This window comes from Berghia stephanieae, chromosome 7, assembly GCF_034508935.2.
Source record: "Berghia stephanieae isolate SIO BIC M18660-M18661 chromosome 7, UCSD_Bste_1.3, whole genome shotgun sequence".
Taxonomy (NCBI): domain Eukaryota; kingdom Metazoa; phylum Mollusca; class Gastropoda; order Nudibranchia; family Aeolidiidae; genus Berghia; species Berghia stephanieae.
In genome coordinates this window covers 50,548,771-50,571,270 of record NC_088366.1, presented here as the reverse complement: position 1 = coordinate 50,571,270, position 22,500 = coordinate 50,548,771, and the positions used below count along the sequence as shown (strand labels likewise).

Genomic DNA, 22,500 nt, shown 5'->3' with positions numbered 1-22,500 from the left:
ATCACCTGTCAAAGATTCCAGCTAAAACAAACAGAGACTTCAAAGCAGGACAGGTTTAGGGAGTGACCGGTACTACCTGGGAATCGGGGGTTCTGGAGTTTCTGGAATAATCGACTTTAAGAGTATGGTTGTTGGGATAGGGATTACGGGAATGTATCAAATGAAGAGGGAGTAGTGACTTTCAAGATCCGTATAGTCGACTTCCAGTAGAACTCTTTTCTTTCTATGTATAGGACATCTTCTAGGAAATGGTAAAATTCTAAGACTCTACATATTGTCAAATATTGTGATTTGTAAAACAAATGTGTCAAAGAAAAATGCTGTTTGCATCATAATGAATTTGACGATTTTCCTACATTTGACAAAGAGAGGGTTTACAGAGGCCTAAAAGATCGAGTTAAATTACCCCTCGGTGATATTCAACAAAATAAGAGAAAGTCATCCAAGTTTATGGTTCCCTACTCAAGAGTGGATGGATGCCAACTTGTACTCGTTCATACCATCGACATTGAGACAGTGGAATAGTCTCACATCTCCAATGAAAGAAAAATACTGTGGTCTGTGGAATCTTCAAAAATTGAAGTTACAAATTTTAAAAGAAGAAGAAGAAGAAGAAGACTAAGAAGAAGAAGAAGAAGAAGAAGAAGAAGAAGAAGAAGAAGAAGAAGAAGAAGAAGAAGAAGAAGAAGAAGAAGAAGAAGAAGAAGAAGAAGTTTATACTGAATACCTGGTCGGTTGCTGCGTTGTTTTTGTAGAAAAAAAGATTGTAACATGCTCTCTTACGAGCCTAATAAGTTTGCTATTGGCTTGGGGCCTCTTCTAAAGCATGTTGACCACATTTGGAGGAAATCGTGCCATATGAAAGCTTGAAAAGCTAAAATAAATCATTTTTCATGTAGTGTCAAAAGTATCCAAAATTTAAAAAAAAAACAAAGGGGGACAATTGGGGGAGGGGGTGAGGACGTTTAATGAATAAAAGTATAGAGCATTTTCCAACAATCTGCCGCCAATAGCTGGACTCAAGCTGACCTTTTGTGTTAAAAAAAAACTTTGAGCGCATAATTCAATTGATATTGTGTTACAGACAAGCTGGGGAGGGGGGGGGGGGGGGGGATGCAGCTAAAAGTACTAGTCTAGTATTTTTACGTAGTATCAAAGCAGCCAGGCCCCAAAAATCAAAAAGTGACAAGGGAACAATGGCGGCAGCAGGTAAGGGGAGGTAATGGGTGCTCAATCGATTGGAGTGGTGGGATTATCTCAAGGGCTTACACACAATGTGTTCGTGGCTGTAACTATTCTAGTTGTTTATATAACACACATTAGCAGGATGACAAAATAAACAAGTCCTCATTCAAGCAGTCAAAGTGCTCCGTGGCCAAGGCGCTATAGATAGAACGTAGATGACGTCATTCAGGCCTTTGTTATTGTTTTTTTGCCAACCGCGTTTGTGAGTAATTCTCACTAAACTGTATTAACTAGACTATAAACGTTTAAGGTCACACATAGTTTTGTGTGTTGGTCCGTTATACTTCCGGATGGCAATGTTGTGAGCTTCTTAGCCAAGCGCAATATATCTTTAGATTTCAATTAAAAATAGTTTTGGTCTCATAACAGCAATCAATCAACACACATTTTTCATCATCAGTCTCGTGGCATTAACATATGATTTAGCATTACACAAAATAGAATATTTGCATGTATAGATAGTATGCGCTTGTCTCAGAAACTCAGAGCATTGCCATCCGGAAATATAACACACAAAACTCTGTGTAACCATGAACTTTTATAGTCTGGACAATAAAATTCAGTGAGAATTACTCATAAACGTGGATGGCAAAATAAAAATAACAAAGACCAGACGGGGGTCAACCTCGATCTATCTATATTGTTCAATATCCACCTAAAATCTTTTGTTGTTGTGCCTCAGAGCTATTCGGCTCATGGAGCCGGGGTTTATCCCGGTTTCTATAGCGTGAAACGGACAATAGCAATTGCTTGCTTTCTTTGGATAGGACGCTAGTACTTTCCGCCAAATCTAACACATTCAGCTACCCTTTCACTGCTGGATGGAAAGGGGGGGGGGGGGGGGGTTGTCAGCAAAATATCTCGACTGCACCCGGGATCGATCTCGGTCCCTTTTCGTGTGAAGCGAGTGCCCTACCAACTGAGCTATCGGGACCCTCTACCAAATATTCTTAAAGAGTTTTACAACAGCAACACTTAACATGTAGCACGAGACATGACACCGGTAACACGATATTACAATTTTTTTTTAAAGGAGAGAGAACTAATCACTGTTAACGGCCAGGTACTCATGTTACACCTGAGTCTAAATATTATATTATGCTGGTTGTCATTAATGATCATGCACCCTCCCTGTTTTACGTCCCGTAATCTTCAGAATCTACCTATACGTCCTGCTACTAAAATAGTTGACACCATATTATGATTCAATATATAACCTATTCATTGTTAGTCCTCCGACGTACTGGTTACGCGACCTTAGAAGCTGGAATATGATTCAATAGTCTGATGTCACGTCCGCCCAGCAACCAGCAGCTTGGTTCTAAACAAAGAGAATCGGAACATTTTATTCTTCATGCTGGCTAGAACTTTTTCACATGTCATGTGATCAGAATGTATAAAAGTCAGTCATGTATAACATGATCAGATTTATAATGTTTTTCTCCTCTGGATACACTTTTACGCTCGTCGGAGAAGTATTTCATAAAGGCGGTGATGGAGATAATGGCGTCCGCCATTGTTCCGATAGTTTAGCATTTTGGAATCGGAAAAAGCATATGGTGTGACGTCACGTCTTTCCTGCCCAATTCATTGATAATGATAATCAGAATAAGACACTAGTCAAGTGCAGAATATTTTCTAGTTGTTTACTCCGGGTGATAGACAATCACTTAAGGTTGCCATGGGTCTTCGATTCAAGGTCAGAGGTTGATTTCAGGGCCAAAATATACTTTATTTTAAATTTTCGAGTCAAAAATAAAACAAATTTAAACGTTTATTCGTTTTAATAATATGATACCCGACGGAATATTCAAAAGTGTATGTACTGTATGTATGTTGATTGAAGAACTGAAGGCTCATACTATAAGATACTAGTTAAAAAGACATCCATTTCAATAGCTTGACAGGCATAGCAATAAAAGATCACAGAGGAACCATTAACTGCTTGCTATCCTTTTGATAGAACACCAGACTATTGTAACGTACTTTCTGCCACAACGAGCAGACCCAGCTACCCAATCATGCTGGATGGACAGTGAACATCGTTGTCCATAGCTAGACGGGCATAGCAACAAGAGGTCACAGACGAACCATCAATTTCAAACTCAGGAGTTCGCGACTATTGAATCATTTATTATCAGAAAATGATAAAACAAAAAAACTTGAAAGCACTATCTGGTGCGCCGCGGGGTCCTAAAGTTTGGATTTTTTTTTTAAAAAGCGATAGACAAATACGCTTCAAGAGTCCTAACGTGACTTCCCTCGTAAGGACGCATGGTAACTTAGTAACTGGCTCTAAACTATCGGAGCAATGGCGGACGCCCTCATGAAATATTTCTCCGACGAGCATAAAAGCGTATCCAGAAGGGAAAAAAACGTTATAAATCTGATCATGTTTTGACTTTTACACATTCTGATCACAAAACATATTATGAAAAGTTCGAGCCAGCATGAGGAATAAAAAGTACCGATTTTCTTTGTTTAGAACCACAATGGCCGCCGTTGCTGGGTGACGTGACATCAGACTATTGAATCCAATTGTGTTAACGATGGCTACATATATCCTGACACACAAACCCACTAAGACTGGCATTTTGACGTCATTTTTTGGTCAGTGTCAGGCTATAACTTTACGATGGCTACGATCGAGTGCGCCACGGGGTCCTAAAATTTGGATTTTTTTTTAAAAAAGCGATAGGCAAATTGCAATAAGTTACATATTTTAGTATTATATATTAAGTGTGATATTTACCTTAAAGCTGCGATAGCCACTCTCCGCATCATGGTGAAATCGTGTTGTACGTTTATCTATCCTCCGGTGAAACTGAATTCAAAGTTTGTATCTACAATTTTTTAGCACAAGATGACGAAACAAATAAATCCAACAGAACCGAGTCTTTGTCGTGTAGAATATGTGTGTTCTAAAATAAGCTCTTTTTCAATTTCGCAATAATTGGTAATTTAAATGCTAAATCGCGTTATATCCAACGCCCCATTTGAAAAACAAATTGTTTCAGTTTGAAATAATCCAATGAAATTTCGAGTTGGATCCAAATGGGTTTTATAATGACCTGCATTGGACACCATACACTCTTGTGTTTTCATGTCAAATTATCTACGTGGAATAATAATAATAATAATAATAATAATAATAATAATAATAATAATAATAATAATAATAATAATAATAATAATAATAATAATAATAATAATAATAATACACATTTATACAGCGCTCATTCTCGTGTAAAACACAAGCTCTGGGCACTTTACAATATAAATTATCAATTTTAATCAATTCATGTTTCATTTTATATCACAATCCAGCCATTTATTGCATCAAAACGGTATGTTATTAAAGCGACGTGCACTTATTTGCAGGTCTGATAACCCAATTTCTTATGGGCTCATTGTCGTAATAGAAATCTCAAAAAAAAAAAAAAATGCGACGCAAAATAGAGTTCATTACAACAAAGTTATCATTATAAAACTAGGCCCAAAATTAGTTTCGGATGTCAGACCTGCATATATGTAGACGTCGTATCAAATCAACAAGATGACAAAAGTGACTTTTGACCAGTGCACCGACGTACTCTGGAAAGACGCGTATTTTAAAAGTTGCCCAGAAAAAAAGCGCCTTTCAAATATCGATCGATTTAAATGACCCTCATCTTGGCAAAAACTCTCAAACCTGGGACTTCGCGAATTATATTTTTCATCCTTGAATTTCCAAAACACAGTATGATACAGCGATTATAATAATAATAATAATAATAATAATAATAATAATAATAATAATAATAATAATAATAATAATGAGGATGATGATGATGATAATAATAATAATAATAATAATAATAATAATAATAATAATAATAATAATAATAATAATAATAATAATAACACACTCTTATATAGCGCACGGTATCCTCAACACCAATGATTCTATTGACGTGTTCCAATCCCTCTCGTCGCTACAGCGACGCTCCAAGCGCCAAAATCTACACAATTAACGAAATAGAAATTCACACTTGAGAAAACCACTCCGTTATTTTATGACTGTTAATGTAGGACAATCTACTTGACGACTTAGAAAACATAAACACACTAAAGAAAACACAGACACACTAAAGAACACATAAACACACTAAAGAACACATAAACACACTAAAGAACACATAAACACACTAACCTATAGCCAATCTCTTCTAGTTCAAGACTAATTCAAGCCTGGTTTTCCAAAACCCATTAAAATCGATTTTTCTACTTTTTCAGATTTCCCACCAATGAGATGAATCACATGAAGCGTAAACATTTTATTTTATTCATCAAACGGAACAATAATTTCACTTAAATTTGTGTGAATTTGAAGTTTAAATATGATAAATTGATTCTAGACCGAGAGAGAAATTTTTAGGGGAAATTAATTATCCTCATTATCTCAAAATGGGAAAAATGGAGTTAGGGAGTTTTGTAAAATCACTCTTCAATTCATTGTCGGCTCGAGTAATACTGCCGTTGTTTTAAAAATCACAGTATTTTCAATACTAACGAAAGAGTGAAAATGGAAAGGCTTCGTATGGGAACAACACAGACAATGGACGTTCGGGTACAAACCCTTCGTCAGCACAACAATACACAAATAAACGTGGAAAAAAATTTTTTCCCACGTTTATTTGTGTATTGTTGTGCTGACGAAGGTTTTTTCCACGTTTATTTGTGTATTGTTGTGCTGACGAAGGGTTTGTACCCGAAACGTCCATTGTCTGTTTTGTTCCCATGCGAAGCCTTTCATTTTCACTCTTTCGTTAGTATTTTACGATCATCGGCTTCAGGCAGCCCTTACCGTTTTCTACTCAGTATTTTCAATGGTAACCTTATAGCACATATCTACTGTGTACTTCAATAAAACGACAGAATACAACACGTGTCTTTATAACATAAACACAGAATTATCATAACCACTGAAAGTTCAAGTACACTCTGATTTTATTTTATATATTATAATATTATTATCATATCTAACCCATCACCTCAAAACGGTATGTTATGATGTCGGGGGCGTTTGTTTATATGACCGACCGACGTGTAATTATCTGCAGGTCTGATAACTGATAACCCAAATTGTTATGGTCTCATTGTTGTTGTATTGGAATATTAAATGAACTCGATATCAAACCAACGCGAAATTTTGTCTATTACAACAATGTTAAATCAAGCTCATAATTATTGTGTTCGGTGATCAGACCTGCATATAGGTGCACCTAGTTTGTGAGCCATCGTTTTAAATTGGAATTATGTCGGGATTATTATTTATAGTAAAAATAACAATATTCATAGCCAGCAATATGAGATTTGACCCATATTTCCATTTATTTCATTTATATATATATTCTCTCCATTTTTAATCTTAGTCTTGCCTTAGGTTAGATAGTTAAATTCAAAGTTAACAGCTTGGAAAAAAAAACTTGAATTAAAAAATTTGGCCAGAAAACTCGTCCTTCCCCTATCGATCGATTTAACTGAAACTCATTCTGGCAAAAAACTCTCAAACTTGGTTCTTCCTTGAAGACTTCGTGAAGTCCCAGGTTTGAGCATTTTTGCAAAGATGAGGACCGTTTAAATCAATCGATATTTATTTATATATATATATAAATGAAATAAATGGAAATATGGGTCAAATCTCATATTACTGGCTATAAATATAATTATTATTACTATAAATAATAATCCCGACATAATTCCAATTTAAGACGATGGCTCACAAACTAGGTGACCTATATATATTTAAGGAGTTATAAGTTAAAATAATGTCACCAAATTACTTTAAGTTTTAAATAATTTTCCGTCCTCCGGATCATTCCGACATATTACCGTTTATAATTGATGAGTCACACATAGATTTATTTCTTGTAGTTATTTGTTTGATTGCCGTATCTTCTGGAAACGGGAAAAACGATTTTATGTCCTTAACCAGTGAACTGCATGCAGTATTCTGGTAAAACCCATATTTAAAATTTGGCCAGAAAACTCGTCCTTCAAATATTGATTGATTTAAACGGCCCTCATCTTTGCAAAAATGCTCAAACCTGGGACTTCACGAAGTCTTCAAGGAAGAACCAAGTTTGAGAGTTTTTTTGCCAGGATGAGGTTCAGTTAAATCAATCGATATGGGAAGGACGAGTTTTCTGGCCAAATTTTTTAATTCAAGTTTTTTTTCCCCAAGGTACGGCTGTTAACTTTGATTTTAACTAACCTTAGGCAAGACTAATATAAAAAAAGTGGAGAGAATAAAAACTTTCGGCGTCCAAACAAGGGAAATAAATGTCACGCATTGTGACGGATTTCAATGTGATACCGATATGTTTACAGTTCCATTCTTAACTTTTACCTAAGCGTAAAATTGTCGCCGGCGAGGAGTCAAAAGCCATTCGGTTCATTTATTCATAGGGGCCAGGAACTCTGTGTTCTAACACGAGAACATCAAACAAAACGTCAAGTGTTTTTCTGTTCTGTCATAATCACCCTCATACTCATACACGCCAAAGAACGGCTTTGGGAAAGGGGCAGATAAGTAGGAAATTAATGTTGGTTTATGAATATATATATATTAATATAATATATATATATATAATATATATATATATATATATATATATATATATATATATATGTGTGTGTGTGTGTGTGTGTGTGTATTATATATTACTTTGTTTGTTTAAATTTTAAAATTGCAACAACTTGGAACCACCAGAACCACAACCACAACCAAGATCACCACCACTACAACCACCACTACAACCATCACCACCAGCACCAACACCATAATCAACACCACCACAATCAACACCACCACAATCACAACCAAGATCATCACCACTACAACCACCACCACCACCACAACTACCACCAAAACCACCACCACCCCAATCACCACCACCACAATCACAACCGAGATCACCACCACTACAACCATCACCACCAACACCAACACCACCATCACACGCCCACCCCCCTCAAAGTGAATTCACTAATCATTTAATTTAATTTTGCAAACGAAAACAAGCTCATTTGTGATTCACAATCTCACAACGGTATTATGTCGGAACGAACCAGATGCTTAAAAGCCTAATTAAATGTTAAACTAGTCAAAAAATATAAATTGCTGGCATTATAACCCTGAAATATGGTGTCCATTCTCCTCAATAAAACATACAAACTCAACACAAGTCTGATATTTCTGGCTATAAATTCAAAAAAATGAAACTGGCAATGACAGAGAATGAATATCATTACTTGATAGTATCAAGAGAGATTTAAAATTGCGTCATCAATTTGTGTTGTGGATACCCTAGAATTGCGTAGAATAAATTATACTGGCAATGACAGTCAAACGTCTAAAAGGACTGAATATTACGACCTAGTAGATTTTCTTTGTATTAATTTGAGTCAACGGATGATAGCATTAGCCTGAAATAAAAATAAGTTTTACAAGTTGCTTGTATATCAGTCTTTAAAAAATAGTTTTATTATTTTTAGATTTGCCAGTAGTTCTGTGCTTAATGGTAAAAAATTTTACAACTGGTTGTTCGGAACAATGTTGATCGCCAACCCAACCTATTTGTTAATATCGCCTAACAGGCGGCATGTCCCGTCCTACATGTTAAATGTTGCTGTTTACCCCTTGTAAATCGCTTTGAGCACATTTAGTGCTCTACATAAATCTCAATTATTTTTTTAAGACGTGTCTTTGCAGAGTATGTCAGTAAATAACTGTCTAATCCCCAGCTGTGAGAGTTTGTGATCTCCTATCAAAATGGCTTATCTAGATAATAGATTAGATTGTTTTGGACACAAAAATTATGCCTATACAGACACATCGATGAGCTAGCACTATCTGTTTTCAAAACTGATTGATTTTTAATCTATAATAGATTGATTGAAATTGACGTCCCTGAACTCTTTGGTATAGTTTTTTTTTTCTTTTTTAATTTATTTTTTTTTAATTTTTTTTTTCTTTGGACAACTATTTTGATTATTTAGTTCTCGCTAAATTCTATTAAACAGACTATCATTAAGGTTCAAGGTTACGCGTATTTTTGATTGTTGGTCCGTTATATCCGGCTGGTGGATGTTGTGACTATTTTACTTAAACGGAAAGCATCAATTATTATATATAAATATATATATATATATATATATATATATATATATATATATATATTTATATATATAATTAAGCTTTTATCTAGCGCAATATCTACTAAACGTGCTCAAAGCGCTTTACAAGGGGTCCCCGGCCAACAGCAACACTTAACATATAGGACGGGACATGACGCCTGTTAGGCGATATTATAATTTTTTCGGACAGAGACAACGCTGTTAACGGCCAGGTACTCATTTTACACCTGAGTACGATGAGAGAATGTGAGTAAAGAGCCTTTTCCAAGGACTCAACTATGTGCCGAGCGAGGCTCGAATCCAGGAACTTCCGATCCGAAAGCGAGTGTCATACCACAAGACCATATATATGGAGAGAGAGAGAGAGAGAGAGAGAGAGAGAGAGAGAGAGAGAGAGAGAGAGAGAGAGAGAGAGAGAGAGAGAGAGAGAGAGAGAAAGAAAAATATTCAGTCAGTTTGAATGTTTCGATGTTATGCATTAAAGTAAACTATTCACAAAATCAGTCGGCCGGATGAAACTTACCAACACACACAGCTTAAGCCGTTGTTATTGGAATATTGGTCACATTTTCCATAAAGATATTTTTATGAATATAGATGGTATGCGCTTTGCTCAGAAGCTCATAACATTGCCATCCGGAAGTATAACGGGCCAACACACAAAACTGTGTTTATCCATGAACGTTTGTAGTCGGGTTAATACAGTTCAGTGAGCATTACTCATAAACGCGGATGGCAAAAAACAATAACAAAGACCTGAGTGACGTCTTCGAACTATCTACAGATAGTATGCGCTTGGCTAAGAAGCTCATAACATTGACATCCGGAAGTATAACGGACCAACACACAAAACTGTGTGTATCCATGGACGTTTATAGTCGGGTTAATACAGTTTAATGAGCATTACTAATAAACGCGGATGGCAAAAAACAATAACAAATCCCTTAGTGACGTCATCTTCGAACTATCTATACCTCACACAATACACCGTGGTAATGTAACACATAGAGTTGTTGTCACAATGGCATAAAGTAATTTCAAATTTACCAGTCTTCAAACGGCATTTAAAATTAAATCTTTTTTCATTCTGCTGACAGTGATTCTATGTGAACTTCGAACAAAAGATGTGTGTGTGTGTGTGTGTGTGTGTGTGTGTGTGTGTGTGTGTGTGCGCGTGATTGTTGCGGTGATTTTGTAGTCGAATGAATGAACTTGTGGGATACCAAAATAAACTATTGTAAAGCACCTCTGAGCACTATTTGTGGATACTGGCGCTATAACACATAATGATAATAATAATGATAATAATAATAATAATAATAATAATAATAATAATAATAATAATAATAATAATAATAATAATAATATAATAATAATAATAATAATAATAATAAATAATAATATAGTAATATAATAATATAACAATAATAATATAATAATAATAATAATGATAGTAATAATAATAATAATAATAATAATAATAATAATAATAATAATAATAATAATAATAATAATAATAATAGTAATAATAATAATAATGATAGTAATAATAATAATAATATAATAAAAATAATAATAATAATAATAATAATAATAATAATAATAATAATAATAATAATAATAATAATATATAATAATAATAATATAACAATAATAATATAATAATAATAGTAATAATAATATATATAAAATAATAATAATATAATAATAATAATAATAATAATAATAATAATAATAATAATAATAATAATAATAATAATATATAATAATAATAATAATATAAATAATATAATAAAATTAATAATAATAATATAATAATAATAATAATATATAATAATAAATAATAATAATAATAATAATAGACCCACTCTCTCAAGAAATATATTTATTCTTTAAAGCACGATGATTATCCTAGCATAACACTGTTTTGGAACTATTAAAACAGTGTAGAAACAGCCTACAGTGGAATTGAAACCCTTAGAGTTTGATTTATGTTGTGACACTGGCATGGTTATGGTTCAAAATTCACAATCTCGATAAACTATTTTAATTAAACACGATCTTTACCACAACATATCACTGTTTAACCCTCTCTTTACCAGCCATTTTCATGATTTTTCAAAAAACTTCACACACAACTTACACAAGAAATATATTTTCTATCACTCAGACATTATAGCAGTAAGTTCTTCCGATACATAGTTTCTTTAGTAAAACAAGCTCTACAGCACACTGTTCATTGTCTTTAAATTTTATGATGAAATGGTTCAAATCTCACTCTCTCGATAATCTATTTTATGGTCACGTGCATATAACATTGTCATGGAACTATTGGTTGAAATTCATTTTTCTTAAAATCATAGCATCAAATACAACAATCGATAGTATGCGCTTGGCTAAGAAGCTCACAACATTGCCATCCGGAAGTATAACGGACCAACACACAAAGCCATGTGTAACCATGAACGTTTATAGTCAGGTTAAGACGGTTTAGTGAGAATAACTCATAAACACGGATGAAAAAAAAAAACCAATAACATAGACCTGAGTGAGGTCATCTTCGAACTATCTATAGATAGTATGTAGATGACGTCACTCAGGTCTTTGTTATTGTTTTTTGCCATCCGCGTTTATGAGTAATGCTCACTGAACTGTATTAACCCGACTATAAACGGTCATGGATACACACCGTTTTGTGTGTTGGTCCGTTATACTTCCGGATGGCAATGTTATGAGCTTCTAAGCCAAGCGCATACTATCTATATAGACACAATGAATGCACCTTGAAAATGATCCACTGAGAGAGGGAGAGAAATTTTGTTTCTCTGGCATAAAATTGATTCAAACACCTCTCTATCGATAAAGACATTAATTTAAGCATCGTGAAAATATTAACGAAATAGTGAAAATGGAGAGACTTCGTATAGGAACAATACATACAATGGACGTTTCGGGTTTGTACAAACCCTTCGTCAGCTGACGTAACCCTCTACTTAACAACTACAGAAAAATCGCCACATTCGTTTCGATACAACCAACATTTTTCTTTTTCAAATTTCTTTTGACATCATAAAATTTAAAGAAAATGAACAGTGTGTTGCAGAGCTTGTTTTGCTAAAGAAATTATGTATCGCAAGAACTTTACTGCTATTGTGTTTGAATGATAACAAATATAGTGTTCTGTTAGTTGCGTGTGAAGTTTTGGGGAAAATCCTGAAAATGGTTGGTAAGGAGATATTAAAGCATCCTGGTCTAAAAGGGATAAACCCATTTTGTAACGAATGGTCACATTTCACTTTTGTTCAAAACCTAGACCTAACACAATAATAATACAGACACAAATGCACAATGGAAATAAACCGTAGCCATCGTTATGTTATAGCCTGACACTGAAATCCAAAAGGACTGGCAGTTTGACGTCATTATTTGTTGGGTTTTTTTTTTTGCACCTTCTAGTGAGTTGTTAGTAGAGCTCATGGAAACAAGTTATTTCATTGGCTGAACTATTGAATACAACTCACGATTTGTTTTCTTTCGTGGCAAAAGACTGGCATTTTGACGTCATTTTTTGGTCAGTATCAGGCCATAACTTTACGAAGGCCACGAAATAAACCCACTTTGAGTGGGGGAGAGATGGTATTACAGTGTGGCACACAAAAGGCGGTGGGCAGTGTTTGTATTGCATCCAAATCTCTAGGTACCATCTCAGTTACAGACAAGTCAGTCAAGTCATCGAACCGTGTGCTGGAATGTCTGCGGTGTGCTGCCATTAGGATCAATCGACTGGGATGGAGGAGGCTGCAGGAGGGAGGGAGGGATGGAGGATGGAGGGAAAGAAGGAAGGAGAAAGGATGGTAAGTGGAGGGAGAGATGGAGAGAGAGAGAGAGGGGAGAGAGAGAGAGAGAGAGAGAGAGAGAGAGAGAGAGAGAGAAAGGGAGAGAGAGGGAGTGAGAAAGAAAGAGAGAGAGAGAGAGAGAGGGGGGGAGTGAGAAAGAAAGAGAGAGAGAAAGGGGGGGGGGAGGAGGGAGTGAGAAACAAAGAGAGAGAAAGAGGGGAGGGGGAGCGAGAAAGAAAGAGAGAGAGAAAGGGGGGGGGGGAGGAGGGAGTGAGAAACAAAGAGAGAGAAAGAGGGGAGGGGGAGCGAGAAAGAAAGAGAGAGAGAGAGAAAGAGAGAAAGAGAGAGGGGGGGGGGGAGAGAAGGGGGTAAATGAGATAAAGACATTCAAACACAAATACACAAACAACACACACACACACACACACACACACACACACACACACATTAACATTCCGAAAGACAGAAATAAACCTAATAGAGAGAAATATAGAAAAGATATATATATATATATATATATATATATATATAGAGAGAGAGAGAGAGAGAGAGAGAGAGAGAGAGAGAGAGTGAGAGTGTGTGTGTGTGTGTGTGTGAGAGAGAGAGAGAGAGAGAGAGAGAGAGAGAGAGAGAGAGAGAGAGAGAGAGAGAGAAAGAGTAAGAAAGAAAATAAAATGAACGTTCATAAAAAGCCATGGACTTTGAAGTATCAATTGTTTACCGAGTGTCTAATATCAAAGTAACAAAAGGTATATTTTCAGTAGAACTATACACTATGTTAGATATTCCTATACTACAAACCATACTCTGAAAAAAAACACTTTTTTAAAATTTTGGCCAGAAAACTTGTCCTTCAAATAGCGATCGATTAAAATGACCCGCATCTTGGCAAAAGCTCTCAAACCTGGGACTTCGGCGAAGTACCAGGTTTGAGAGCTTTTGCCAATATGAGGATCATTTAAATCGATCGCTATTTGAAGGACGAGTTTTCTGGCCAAAATTTTAAAAACGTGTTTTTTGTTCTTCTTTCGAACTATGGCATTGTGGTGCAATATCTATTCAATGAATTAGATCGATAAGTTATGTATTCGATACCATTTGAGTCACTCAAGATTTTGTTCCCTGATTACTCTGCAGAGATAGCCGAGTGGATAGGGCATCGGTATCTTAACTGGAAGACTAAAGTTCGATGCTTTTGGCTGCCACCTTGGTTTATGTATATATATATATATATATATATATATATATATATATATATATTATATATATATATATATATATTATATATATATTATATCGCTTATTCTATTGACTGTGTGGTGATGAATTGCGCATGAAGCCTGCTCTGTTTGTTGGGTGGTTTTGGGTGGGGGGGGGGGGGGGGGGGTTCTCTCAAATTACACACTAAAGTATCAAACTATTTATATATATATATATATATATATATATATATATATATATATATATATATATATATTGTGTGTGTGTCTGTGTGTGTGTATGCAAGAGAAGAAAAAAAAAAAAAGAATGAGAGAGAGAGAGAGAGAGAGAGAGAGAGAGAGAGAGAGAGAGAGAGAAAACATGATACACCCTCCTTGCACGAAGTATAAGATATTGAATAGCGCCAGGCCTACTTGTAACACCGTCTATCCCCCCCCCCCCCCCCCCCCCCCCCCCCCACCTCTTTAAATAACTATAAAGCTCTATCAAAAAGGGGATTAAATGTTTTATTGTTGTCATTCATTGTGATTTAATGGTTTCAAAGTCTAGAACACATTTCACCTCGCCTTTCAAATAAAAAATATTCCTAGTTTTTGATGTGTCATTTTTACACTCATAGAACACATTGTCCTAATCAATTTAACAAACTATGGAGCATTTCACCTCGTCTTTCAAATAGCCCTAGTTAGAGATAGAGAGAGGAGAGAAGGGGACGAGGGAGGGAGAGGGAGAAAGAGGGGAGAAAGAGAGAGGGAGGAGAAAGAGGAAAGGAAGAGGAAATGAGAAAGAGAGGGGGGAGAGAGGGGGGAAAGGGGGTGAGAGGGAGAGGGAGAAAGAGAGAGAGGGAGAGGGAGAGGGAGAGAGAGAAGGGGAAAGTGAGATAGCGAGAAAGAGAGAGAGAGAGAGAGAGAGAGAGAGAGAGAGAAAGAGAGAGAGAGAGAGAGATAGAGAGAGAGACTAACTGGCAGCAGATCAACTTGACCTTGTTGTAGACAAAGAGACTATTTGTATACCAAGTTCCTGCAAACAAATCGACGATAATAAATTTGTAATTCATGAGAATAAAGACAAGTTTGAGAGCTACTTGTATTTTTTTTTAATGTCTTCGTCGGTCGGTCGTAAGAAGTCTCATTGAATGTTGACATTAAACATACAAACATTGACTTTTGGGGACATGGAATATAAACATTTATTTCATAATAAAGAAGAAAGCACTTGAACATTTGTGTCAGCACACAAAAAATGTTTAAAAATATTTTTCTTTTAAAATCTTTAAATTCTTAAATCAAAATTGCATACTGATACAGTCTTGAAAGGGCTATGTATTTTTCACCGACTGTTTCCCCCTTTATGAATACAATTATATTGACAATTTAGACGTATCTGTCTAAATAAATATTTCTTAAGGCTTGGTGATGAAAATCACAAATCACAAATCACACCATCTCATGTGCACAGTCCACAAACGCTTAGATGATGGTCCCGTGTGTTTCCATCCTTGTAATACTCTTCAACAGTCGTAACGTCACTTCCTTCCTAATGACGCATGGTAACTTAGTAACACTGGCTCTAAACTATCGGAACAATGGCGGACGCCGTATGAAATATTTCTCCGGCGAGCATAAAGGGTATCCCGAGGAAAAAAAACCCACATACATTTGATCATGTTTTGACTTTTACACATTCTGATCACAAGGCATATGAAAAGTTCGAGCCAGCATGAAGAATAAAAAATGTAATGATTTTATTTGTTTAGAACCAAGATGGCCGCCGTTGCCGGGCGGCATGACATCAGACTATTGAATCGTATTAGAGTATTATCATAATATTGTCGCCAAACAAGGGAGTGAATTAGACAGCAAACACATTCACTCAATAGGATAGGAGTATTGTCATGATTTGATTTTGGGCAGTTTCAAAGAGTGTTTGATATCTAGACTATTAATACTCGTAATTCTAGGAAAAGACTAAAATCTTTCCATAAGCCAAACCACTGTTGTCATAAAAAATATGACCCGTGGTCTAAAACTGGTATTATGTGATAATTTATATAGAGCAATCTCCACTAAACGTGCTCAAATTGTTGTACTAGGCGCCCCTAGTCAACAGCAACACGTAACATGTAGGACGAGACCTGATGCCTGTTTAATGATATTACATTTTTTTTTTCGGACAAAGGCAAAACTGTTAACAGCCTAGGTACTTATTTTACACCTGAGGGCGGTGAGAAAATGTAAGCAAAGAGCCTTTTCCAAGGACTCAACTACGCGCCGCTCAAAGTAGGACTCGAACTCGAATCCTGAACCTTCCAGTCCGACTACGAGTGTCATACGACAAAATACCACAAGGCTGCACAACACCAATAAAATATTGTTTTGAGATGTGTGTATTTGTGTATGTGTTTGTGAGTTGTGTGTGTGTGTGTGTGTGTGTGTGTGTGTGTGTGTGTGTGTGAGTGTGTGCGTAAGTTCGGGGGGAGGGGTATCACAAAAATAGACAACAACCGGAAAGTTGCCATACTCTGGAAAAAAAAACCCATATTTAAAAATTTGGCCAGAAAATCTGTCCTTCAAATATCGATCTATTCAAATGACCTTCGTCTTGGTAAAAACTCTCAAACCTGGGACTTCGCCGAAGTCCCAGGTTGAGAGTTTTTTACCAAGACGAGGGTCATTTGAATAGATCGATATTTGAAGGACGAATTTTCTGGCCAAATTTTTAGATATGGGTTTTTTTTTCCTACAGAGTACGACAGAATAAAGCTACTTACTGTCTTCGTGTCTCAGCGACAATCCGAATTAATACCGAAGACTTGGTCGTTACATCCGAGGAACTCTTTGACCGGCGACTATCCGACGTAAACCGCCCAGCCTGCAATTTCTTGATATGCTCTCTCATTTTGGACAGAGGCGGCGCTGCTGGTAGGGCTCCAATGACGGAACTGCAACAACTGTCGTTATCTTGTAGATCCAAAGGAATAGGCGTAGCCGACGTGTCGTTGTTATTGTTGTTGTTGTTGTTGTTTGTGGCAGATGTGTTGAGTTCTTCTGCGCCTACCGTGTCATCAAACAAAAGCGATTTTCCCTCATATATTGATGATGAGTCAACGCAATGGTTATCCTCAGAAATGGAAAAAGACGAATCTTTAAATTCGGAATTGATGAGCGAGGTGCTAATGGGTGGTTCGTTTATTCCGAGTTCCTGGAAGATGCTTTGTTTCCTGTTTGTATCTAAAAGTATTTCCGTATCCGGTTTGAATTCAAAAGTTTCATTGTTTTTGTTATCATAATTTAATTCCTCGTCATTTGTTGATATCGGCTGCTGTATTTCCGGTTCCGTGTCACCTGCTGTGTCAGCTGTTGTTTCCGCCTCAAAAGATTCGCTTTCTTCTTCTTCTTCTTCTTTCTTGTCTGCAGTTGCTGCGGAGTTTATTGAGGAGTTTAAGGAGTTGTTGGCTTCTCCATCGCCGTCCTCATCCACGCTTCCTGCAGATGTATTCTGGTCATGTCCGTATAGAAGTCGGAAGCTTCGATCCAAAACTCTCTTCAGCCGATCAGCTTCACTAGTCTGTTTAGCGAGTCGTGGTCTGTCCGCACTGTTATTGTAGTGGTCGTTGACATTGACAATTTCGTGATCGCCTAGACTGGACGCTCTAGATCTGTTGACCAGGCTATGGCCTGAGCCTGCTCGATAAAGCTTTGACGCGCGTCGGACATCTGCTCTGAATTTAGTCTTGCTTGAGTTGTTATTGTTGTTATGGGGTATACTGTTGTTGTTATTGTTGTTGTTGTTATTGGTGGTGGTGGTGGTGGTGGTGGTGGTGGTGGTGGCAGAGGTGTTGGTGGTGGTGCTGGTGATGGAAGTGGTGGTGGTGGAGATGGTAGCGCTGTTGCTACGATTGCTGGTGTTTGCAGAAGGCGCTGTAGCGCTCTCCTCTGTTTTGGATTTCTGAATGGATAAATGAGCAATGAAAAATAATTATATTATATTGAATAGCAAAATGTTGAATGAATAACACTGGGTTTTGATTGGCATTGACTCACTCAGTCCGTAGCCATCGTTACATATAGCCTGACACTAGAACCGAGGCCTTCGTAAAGTTATGGCCTGACACTGACCAAAAAATGGCGTCAAAATGCCAGTCTTTTGCCACAAAAGAAAACAAATCATGAGTTGTATTCAATAGTTCAACCAATGAAATAACTTGTTTCCATGAGCTCTACTAACGACAACTCACTAAGCGGTGCAAAAACTAAATAATGACGTCAAACTGATCATCTAAATGTTATGGGCCCACTATTTAATGGCAGGCTATGTGGTCTTGTGGTATGACACTCGCTTTTGGATCGAAGGCCCTGGGTTCGAGCCTCGCTCGGCGCATAGTTGAGTCCTTGGAAAAGGCTCTTACCCACATTCTCTCACTGTCCTCAGGTGTAAAATGAGTCCCTGGCCGTTAACAGCGTTGTTTATGTCCGAAAAATTGTAATATCGCCTAACAGGCGTCATGTTTCGTTCTACAGGAATCCCTTATAAAGCGCTTTGAGCACGTTTAGTGGATATTGCCCTATATAAAAGCTCAATTTATAATGCTCGTATACTCAAACCAACCCAAAACTTTCTCAGTTACAAAAAAAAAACTGAACAAGTGTGTATAAAAGGTGCCATCAGACATAGCAAGAAAGAAAAATACAAGGAAAAAAGAAAACATCCCAAAGAATCAGTCTACCTCGACTGACTGGGGATCGAACCAGCCCCTTAATTTACCGGTAATGGTCGCAGTTGACAGGTAACAAGAAGGTGTCGAACCTCGTCCCGGTCAACTGATATTTTGGGATGAATTTTTCTTGGTGTTTTCCTTTTTCTTTCATATAAACTTGCCAGATCTTTATATTACACCTGTCCTGTTCCCTAGTTTCATAATTTGATATTTTCAATTACATCTGTTAAATCAAGGTCAAAAATTTCCCCCCCCTTTTCAATCTGCAAATATTTTCACTTGCTCTGGGTCATTCCAATGGCAAATTATGAACCAGAGGTGAATATAACAAGCGCTTTTTGATTTGTATAATATTATTATTTGAAATCTCGAAAAGGGAAGGCAATCGTTTTATAATATTAGTGTATTTGTGGAATAGGTTCCTCCCTTCGTTCTTTATAATGTTTGCCTTTCCTATTGCTTTTTTGTGGTGTGTGTGGTTGTGTGTGTGGTGTGTGTGGGTGTGCGTGTGTTGTGGTGTGATTGCACCTCCGGGCCCGTGTGGTCTAGAAGGGGAAAGAAGAAAAGAAGAAGAAGAAGAAGAAGAAAAAAAAGAAGAAAAAGAAGAAGAAGAAGAAGAAGAAAGGAAGAAGAAGAAGAAGAAGAAGAAAAAAAGAAGAAGAAGAAAAAGAAAAAGAAAAAAGAAAAAGGGAAGAAGAAGAAGAAAAAGAAAAAAGAAGAAAAAAGAAGAAGAAGAAGAAAAGAAAGAAGAGAAGAAGAAGAAGAAGAAGAAGAAAAGAAGGAGGGGAGGAGGAGGAGGAGGAGGAAAGAAGAGGAGGAGGAGGAGGAGGGGGGGGAGGAGGGGAGAGGAGGAGAGGGAGGAGGGGGGAGGGGGGGGAGGAGGAGAAGAAGAAAAAGAAAAAGAAGAAGAAAAAGAAAAGAAAAGAAGAATTTATTTTAATAGTAATTAATTTCTTTTTTTATTTTTGGGTATATGGTTTGTGTATGACACCGCTTTCGGATCGGAAGTCCCGGGTTCGAGCTTTGTTCGGCGCTAGTTGAGTCCTTGAACAGGCTCTTTTCACGTCCTTTCCGTTTCGGGTTTGTTAAAATGTACCTGGCCGTTAACAGTGTTGTCTCTGTCGAAAAAAATTGTAAATCGCCTAACACGCGCATGAGACGTCCAATTGTTAATGTTGCTGTTACCAGGGACCCTTTTAAATGCATTGAGCCTTTATTTATATTCTCTATATAAAACTAAATTTTTTTAAAAAAATGGAATTGAGGTAACAAGCGAAAATATAAAACCTTAGATACCGTTTTTAACCTAAAACACAATATAAAAAAAAGACGAAATATAAGGAAACTATCAACGTTACAACCTCTTGTGGCCAAAATACAAGAGCTTTTTATAGTAGTTGGCTTGGCTAAGCAGTATAACATTGCCATCCGGAAGTATAATGGCCCAACACACAAAACTGTGTGTTCCAAGAACGTTTATGTCGGGTTTAATACGTTCAGTGACATTATCATAAACGTGGATGGCAAAAAACAATAACAAGACCTGAGGGTGAGTCATTGCATCTATTATAAGATATTCGTTTCATGGTACACACAGTTTTGTGTGTTGGCCTTATACTTCCGGATGACAATATTATGGCTTCTTGCCAAGCGCAATATTTAAGCAAAACCACAAATTTGTGAGGCGTTTAATCGGGTTCCCACTAACGGAAACACTTTACATACAGGATGAGACATGAAGTCTAACAGGCTGTTAAAAAAAAAAAAATTTTTTTAAATTTTAGCCTTTATATGCGCAAATCCACTAAAATGTGTCAAAGCGCTTTACAAGGGGTTCCGGTAACACAACCTTAACAGAGGAGGGACGACCCGTCAGGCGTATTCAATTTTTGGACAAAGAAACGCTGTCAACGGCCAGGTACCATTTTACACCTGGTAGGTGAGAGACTGGAGTAAAGAGCCTTTCCAAGGATCATATCGCCGAGCGCGGGACTCACCCCCGGAGCTTCGATCCGAAGCGGTGTCATACCACTAGACCACAAGCCGCATGTTACATTTATTTTTTTTCTAGAAAAACACTACCGCGTTAGATAAAAAATATGAACCCAATGTTATGAAAGGTGCCAGAAAAAAACAAGAAAAAAAATACAAGTAAAAAAAAAACATCCCCAAAAATGTCAGTCTCCTCGTGGGGTCGAAACCTCAGACTTTCTGTTACGGTCAGGGGGTAAAGGTGGCCCGTTTGACCGATAATCAGAAGGTCTGAGGTTCGACCCCACGAGATGATGTTTTTGGGATGTTTTTTTTTAAAAATATTTTTTTTTCTTGAACTTTGGCTTTTTATATAGGGGCCCAAAATCCATTAAAACGCTCAAAGCGTTTAGGAGGTTCCCTACCAAAAAGCAACACTTGACTGTTTAGGCGATTTTTGCTTTTTTTTCGGTCAGAGACAACGTGTTTAACGGCCAGGTACTCATTTACTCCTGAGTACGGGAAGAATTGGGTCTAAATAGTCTTTTCCAAAACTCAACTATGCGCCGGGAGGGCGAAAACCCAGAACTTCCGATCCGCAAAACGGGAGTGTCTAAACAAAAGGCCACATAGCCCACTTGCTTTGTCTGGACCTTTATACACACTTGTTCGGTTTTTTTTTTTCCATTTTAACCTGGTACGGTGACAAATTAAGAAATAACCCTTTTAGGGTTGAATTGTGTAGCCCATTTTCGGAATTCGAACCGGGACGAAACCCTACGACAACCCACAAAAACACAATTCTTTCTATGGGCTATTCTTACATCCACCATCCATCCATCCATTTCCTATCTATTATTTCTTCTTCTTCATTTCTATTATCTATTATATCTATCTATCTATTTCTTCCATCCAGCCATCCATTTCTATCTACTATGATCTATCTATCTTCTATCCATCCACCACCTATTATTATCTATCTATGTATTTCTATTATCTATCTATTATCTATCCATCCAGCCATCATTATCTACTTCTATCTATCTATCTATTATCCAGCCAGCCACCATATATCTATTATCTATTACTTCTATTATTATCTTCTACCATTATCATCCATCTATTATTATTATCTATCTATTATCTATCCATCTATTATTATTATCTATCTACTATCTTCATTATCTATTACCATCATCCCATCTACTATCTATCTATTTTCTATTACTATCTTCTATCTTCTATTATCCATTATTATCCTCATTACTTCATTATCTTTATCTATCTTTATTTATAATTATTTTATATCCTTCATCCTTTATCTGTTTT

General features: G+C 36.6%; 1 protein-coding gene across 1 annotated transcript in view; it reads right to left on the bottom strand.

The window, feature by feature from the left end:
* The window catches only part of LOC144977436 (uncharacterized), a gene marked incomplete at its 5' end in the record, with an annotated part of 124,718 nt that extends 106,445 nt beyond the window's left edge, over positions 1–18,273 (bottom strand). The window contains 1 exon segment of the mRNA XM_078922650.1: positions 17,254–18,273. Coding sequence (XP_078778776.1) covers positions 17,254–17,381 — 128 coding nt within the window.
* Between the last annotated feature and the right edge of the window lie 4,227 nt (positions 18,274–22,500).